The sequence below is a fragment of the Octopus bimaculoides genome, chromosome 2 (assembly GCF_001194135.2).
Source record: "Octopus bimaculoides isolate UCB-OBI-ISO-001 chromosome 2, ASM119413v2, whole genome shotgun sequence".
Classification (NCBI taxonomy): domain Eukaryota; kingdom Metazoa; phylum Mollusca; class Cephalopoda; order Octopoda; family Octopodidae; genus Octopus; species Octopus bimaculoides.
In genome coordinates this window covers 191,307,752-191,314,234 of record NC_068982.1, presented here as the reverse complement: position 1 = coordinate 191,314,234, position 6,483 = coordinate 191,307,752, and the positions used below count along the sequence as shown (strand labels likewise).

Here is a 6,483-nt window from a genome sequence, read left to right as displayed (position 1 = left end):
CCTTCCTTATCCGGCTGAAGTAGCCAAATATCTCCTCTCCAGCAAGAGGGTCACCTCTGTCCCACCATGCCAAAACAGACAATGGGAGCCTGACACAGCTCTCCAGCTTGCCAGCCCCTGTCAAGCCATCCAACCCATCCCAGCACAGAAAACGGATGTTAAATGGTCATGATACACACACACACACACACACACACACATATATATAAGGTGATTTTCATTCTTGTTTTAATGCCTACTTTTCCATGCTGATGGCTGTAAATGAGCATCACCATCATACAAGCGAGGTTGTTCATTTCCAGCCTTTTGTGGAAAACCTGTCTGGCCATAGGGAAATGATGCTTTGTTTGGGAACAGGTGAGGGTTGGTGACAGGAAGGGCACCAAACGCTGAAAATCTGCCTTGACAAATTCTGTCTGTGGATGATCATGAGGATAAAGAAAAGACAACATTAGCTCCAATAACTAATATAATTCTGTTTCAGTAAATAATGGGAGACAACTCAAGGCATACTTCAATCTAATTAGACTTCCTTAGCAAAACAAACTTCACTGTAATAAAGATGAGAGAGTCAGGAGGTAAAGGTTTCAAACCACAGCTAAAATACCAAGATATTTCATTATATTCTTCAGTATTTTTGAAATGAATTGAAACAAAGTTAAAAGATTTAACATAGTTCTGGTTGTAACCACAACCAACATTCCCTTTCAGAGTCACAAAATATTCCAGTAATTGTGAATAAGAGCCAACCACCAAACAGACACACACGCCTACCAGTCACAGGGCGAGGGCCATTGCCCAGGTGAACAGATTAATGTTGCAATGGCTACAAACATACACACACAACATTCCCTCTGACAGATAAACCATTATAGACCACCAACAGTACAACTATTTATCTACTAGTATGTTGTATTGTATCTTCTGCCGAGGAAGAAAAAGAGAAAGAGGAGGAGAGGATTAGCCGTCCAATGCAACAAACTGACCGAGGGACATGATGAATCTCAGAATGAAATCAATGTTGTTGTTGAACTTACGTTTTTCCGCTCAACATGGGACCGATTATCACCTGAAAAACACCAGATTCAATTAATACAAAGCAATGATGAGCTGGTAAGAAATATTAAATAATATATAAAAAAGTGATATGGAGAAAGACAGAGTGAAAATGTATATCATCATCATTTAACATCCATTTTCCATGCAGGCATGGGTTGGACAGTTTGACTGGTGAACCAGATGGCTGCATCAGACTCCAATCTGATCTGGCAATGTTCCTACAGCTGGATGCCCTTCCTAACACTAACCACTCCGAGTGTAGTGGGTGCTTTTTACGTGCCACTGGCACAGGAACCTGTCTGGCGGCACTGGCATCGACCATGTTCGGATGATGCTTTTTACGTGCCACTGGCAAAGGGAGCTGGTCAGGCAGCACTGGCAACGACCCATGCATGAATGGTGCTTATTGCGTGCCACTAGCACGGGAGCCACTGGCATCAGCCACAACTACAATTTTGATTTGATTGAGATGCTGATTGTGATTTTAATTGGCAATGACAGGAGACCGAGACCTTTGGAGATATGCTATAATTGAGAGGACCCAGCAACTAAAGTGAGATTGCAGCCACACATGTCCGGCCCAGTTAAGAGTACCCCTGGTGGCATGTAAAAAGCACCATCCGAACGTGGCTGATGCCAGTACCCCATGACTGGCCCCAGTGCCAGTGACATGTAAAAAGCATTATCCAAACGTGATCAATGTCAGGCCAGCCCCTCTGGCCCCTGTGCTGGTGGCACATAAAAAGCACCCACTACACTCTCAGAGTGATTGGTGTTAGGAAGGGCAGCCAGTTGTAGAAACATTGCCAGATCAGATTGGAGCCTGGTACAGCTGCTGGCTTTCCAGACCTCAGTCAAACCGTCCATCCTATACCAGCATGGAAAATGGATGGACGATGATATAGATTTTTGATTTATATATATATATATATATATATATATATATATACAACCTGTAGCCAACAAATTAGTAAAGAGACTCTCTTTATTACAAATACAGACCCCTCTTGGATGTTAAATGATGCCAATCGCTTAAAGTGGATTGAACTGGCGGAAGTGGGCAACCCAGGAAAACATGGGATGAATTAGTGAGGGCTGAGCTCGAGATATTGAGCCTCATGGAGATGACAATGGACCGAGATGTCTGGTGATAAGACCCGCCCAGCTCAGCGAAACTTAGACCGGAGATATATAAAATTATATAAGTCTAACTACAGAAACGTGCCCCACTGATTTTGTTATCTCATAACTTTCTGAAAAATGAATATTTTTTAAATTAAATTTCCAAAAAATGCCTTTCATGTGGTGTAGACTACGATTGTCAGAATTTGATGTGAAAAAATGGGGGAACAGAGGCACAATTCCCGCATCAAAACGCACGAGAGAACTAAGTAGAAGGTGTGTGAATTATCCGACCTCTCCTCCACCCTCAGTTTTCTTTTTTTTACATCACATTCTGATATAACCGTAATCTCCAATATCTGAAAGGCATTTGCAGAAATTTAATCTATAGCATCTAAAGTCAGCGGAGGTAAAGAATACGCACACCATCCGTTTTCGGCGTAACCCTGACCCTAAACACTGGGTGCGCGTATTCTTTACCTTCGCCATATATACATATACACAGACAGACAGATAGATAGATATGAATAAACGAATAGGGATAAATAGACAAATAGTGAAAAGTTAAAAATTTAAAATTGGGGTGAAATTTGAGCCCCTTATTAAACTTTATAACGTTAATTATTAACCATATTAATGTTTGTTTCTCATAGAATGGTGTACATTTACGGAGATGTGTTTGCATAGCCAGTGACTTGATCCGAGATCGTGTGCCGAAACATATATTTAATGTATATTTACGGTTATTTAAGGCAAACACAAGTAAAACGCAGATCCTTTTCACTTTAATGTTTTTGTCTATATTTAATTTCGATTTGCATAGGTTTGTCAATTTGCTACAATCTCTTTAAGGTAAACAAAATCAAAATTTTAAGGGGGGGGGGGAGGTGAAATTTGAAAAGGTGGGTCTTTTTTTGCATATTCGTAATCTCTGACATCTCAAGCGTCGAAAACCTTTTTTCAAAACAATGCATTTTCCGAGGAGAGGTGCAATTCTGCATTAGCTCCGATAGGTAGATAGATAGGTGGTTGGCGCGGTTTCTTAACACTAACAACATTAACCTGTAGAAATATAGTTTTTATATCAAAATTAGATATTTAGTCTTTTCTATCTATTTCTGTCTCTTCCTACATATATTTTTATGAAGTCGGTGTTAGACTTTTGCTACAGAACAAGTGGTCTGTTCGGTTTTGACAAATAATTTGTTATTAATGATAAGATATAAAAGAAGAAAAGAGGAGGAAAAATCTTTTAATTGAACTTATTCAAGCTTTTTTTATTTTTATAATACGTTTTTCTTACGTAAAAGTCTCATACGCTTAATTCGATATATATTCTTTTCAAGCACTGAAATAAATGTCATCGTGGCAAAGTTTTAGAAAAGTTCGTTACAAATTACTTTTTCGACTTTAAAATTTTTGCATTAAGTTTGGACAAAACAGTTTAGTAAAAAAAAATATAATTTACCTGAATTTCACCTCTTTTCCTCTGATTTCCTTCCAAAGAGATCATATTGACCAAAACAGTTTTGAACGTTAAATGAGGAAGAAGTGGAATGAAGCACCGACCTTTTTTGAAACTAATTTTTAATTACCCGCCAAATGAAGTCAACTTTTTTGACCCGGATTGTTTTTAAGCTAAAATTAGCGCTCGTTTTAGAACACTTACTTATAAAAATTTGTTTCTGTGTTTTTAATTTTTATTTTTATTTATAACATTAAAAAATAACATTGATATTATAACGACATTCTTAAAGTTTGGCTTACTCAAATACGAAACTATTGTTTCACTGTGGAGTATGTATTTTATTGACAACGAACATTCGCTTCCTTAGCAACAAGATGGCAGATGAGGTAATGTTATTTAAAATATTGCTTTTGAATGTATGACATATTTTTAAAAGATTTAATATACAGAAAATATTGATATATACATACATATTATTTAAAATAAAGCTAAGCGTTCTGAAAGCGAGTTTTTTTATTCATTGACATTTCAATTTTCTTTCTAAGATTTTGATGTTTGTTCTCACAAAACCCTATTGCATCGCCACCATTACAAAGCTCCCTCTCTTTTTTTTTCTCAACAAATTTGTACTTTATTCATGTACACTGACGTTGCATATTCAACAGAAAATACTAGCTTCATTTCTTTTGGAAGACATCTGCATCCAGGATCCCTGCAGCATGCAGTTTGTACACAAGCATCAGACAAGCTGCAGATAAGAGGAGGAAATATAAAGGATGAAATCCCATGTTTCTTCACTCTTTAAAACGATCAACGTTTTATGAAATAATAAATAAGGAGACCAGTGACGGTCCTAATTGCTAAAAAGGGTCAATTAAAATTGAGGGTAGAAGGTGGGGGTGAAGATAGAGGAGATAAAATGGCTGAAGACAGGAAATCAGTAGAAAGAAAAACGATTTTTTAAATATTGAATGTAAATCTGTATCCAATTTTTAAAATTCTTATGCTTGTTTTTTTTTTTTTAGACAAAAGATGTTAGTGAAGGAATGTCTGAGACTGATCCTTCTCATGACCAAAATGAAGAAAACCTTGAATCTAAACAGAAGGAAGCTGGAGAAGAAGGTCATGCAGAATCTTCTACTACACCAGGTGGGCCCTATTTTCGTGTCCCTTAATATTTTAATCCAGATATGAAAGACAATGTTACTTATTTGACCATTGTGGGGCTGGGATGGACTCACTGGAAGGAGTGGAATGAGGGAGGTCATGTGAGCAGAAAGACAACTAGCATGGGCTTCTTTTGTTTGGGTTGGGGGTGATGTTCAGGACAGATGTTATTAGGTTTTAGCCAGAGGTTCAGGTGGGTAGGGCTCTCACAAATGTATCCCAGCTGGAAAGGACCAATGCTACAAAAGGACCCATACCACAATCGTTTCATCAGACAGGTAGAATCAATAAAATTGGTTGTTACCTTGAAGTTCTGCAGACTGGTGTCTTTGGGGGAAATGCATTAGTTTGTCCATTGTTGCAGACGATGACCGAAGGATATCACCTGAGAAAAGGTGGAGCATGGTGTGTCCAGCTGTGGTCACTCAGTCCAATGTATACTCAGATGGCTCTGCCACAGGTCAGGCATTGGTGGTCAGCTGGGACTGAAGACAAACAGTTGACTCTGGACTTGTGCCATTCATGTTTCCATTGTGCTTCTGCAATCCTGTTCAACAATAAATACAAGAAGAAACGCATCTTCCTCTCATTTCATATTTCTCAGTCATCAGCCATTGACCAATTTTCCATTACATTTTATCCTTGAGAATTCCTTGATGAGACAATTAAAAATATTTTCCTTGCTTTGTTGTCTGTCGCCCCAGTTTCATCAAATGATTGATCTGCAATAGGTTTGTAAAGAACAAAGGACATTAAGGGGTCTTAGCTATAATTGGCAAGTAAAGGCAAGGACTAAATAAAATAATAAAATATATAAAATAAGTATATAAAAATAATGTATAAAAAATAAAAAATCTCTCTCAGCAATTCTTTCCCCTTGGAAGAAATTTCTCCTCTCACTTTTATTTCTCAGCAAACCCTATTTTTCTCTGCCTGTTACACTAAAAACAACTGCAGGTGGCAGCAGTGGTGATCACCGGTCAAATTTCAGGCAAATGTATAGAAAGTTTTGCTATTTCTGGCCGTAGAATGGACCAAGTGACACAACAGCTGATACAGGAAGTCTGAGAGAGTTTTATGGGTTGTGGTGGCATCGGCAATCTCTGTCTGGGTTTCTGAGACGGTGGTATTCTGACCAAAGACTTGGTTTGAATGCTTGCACCTCAATGGACACCAGTAAAGGTATCCAAGGAAACGGGGTTGCTGGTGGTAAGGAGGTATCAAACTGGGTGGCACCTACAATGTCTGCTCATTACCAAATGTTTCTCTCCAGACTTGAATGAGAGATGTGTAGAGAATGCAATGTTGTGATTGAGGAGGGATGGTCATGGAAAGCAGACCGTGTTTTTTTTTTTTTTTTTGAGAAACTAGCAGTATAACCCGACCTTGTCCGGGTGTGACTTATTATGCCATCTACGATAAGTCTTGCTAGCTGAAAATCAACTAAAAAAGAAAGCCTTACAACGAAAAAACCCTTATGATGTAAATATGTTCATAATTCAAAAGACGATGAAATTAATAGGGAAAGTCTGAGGGCTGTTTTGCGTAAAATTATTAAGCATACGTAAATTTCATCCGTGTAATTGGCTATAGAAATGCTTGTGCAAAACAACTTTTTGCGCTGCCCTGATTATACATAGCAGGGTAATCCCTTTTAGCAGGAGCTA

General features: G+C 38.2%; 3 protein-coding genes across 5 annotated transcripts in view; 2 read left to right on the top strand and 1 right to left on the bottom strand.

Moving 5' to 3' along the window:
* The window catches only part of LOC106871092 (thymidine kinase, cytosolic), an 11,062-nt gene extending 7,210 nt beyond the window's left edge, over positions 1-3,852 (bottom strand). The window contains exons 1-2 of one of the 2 annotated variants that reach the window (XM_052965822.1): positions 3,650-3,852; positions 1,038-1,069 (exon numbers count right to left, since the gene is read on the bottom strand). In XM_052965822.1, coding sequence (XP_052821782.1) covers positions 1,038-1,069; positions 3,650-3,694 — 77 coding nt within the window. In that variant the 5' untranslated portion in view covers positions 3,695-3,852. The remainder of the gene's footprint in view (positions 1-1,037; positions 1,070-3,649) is intronic. The other variant, XM_014917383.2, reaches the window with a different exon arrangement.
* The window catches only part of LOC106871088 (tyrosine-protein phosphatase non-receptor type 13), a 217,697-nt gene that overhangs the window by 174,924 nt on the left and 36,290 nt on the right, over positions 1-6,483 (top strand). The window lies entirely within an intron of this gene.
* LOC106871089 (coiled-coil domain-containing protein 96) overlaps positions 3,959-6,483 on the top strand; it is a 22,251-nt gene continuing 19,726 nt past the window's right edge. For both annotated transcript variants that reach the window (XM_014917378.2, XM_014917375.2), the window contains exons 1-2: positions 3,959-4,035; positions 4,675-4,798. In XM_014917378.2, the coding sequence (XP_014772864.1) occupies positions 4,024-4,035; positions 4,675-4,798 (136 nt within the window). In that variant the 5' untranslated portion in view covers positions 3,959-4,023. The remainder of the gene's footprint in view (positions 4,036-4,674; positions 4,799-6,483) is intronic.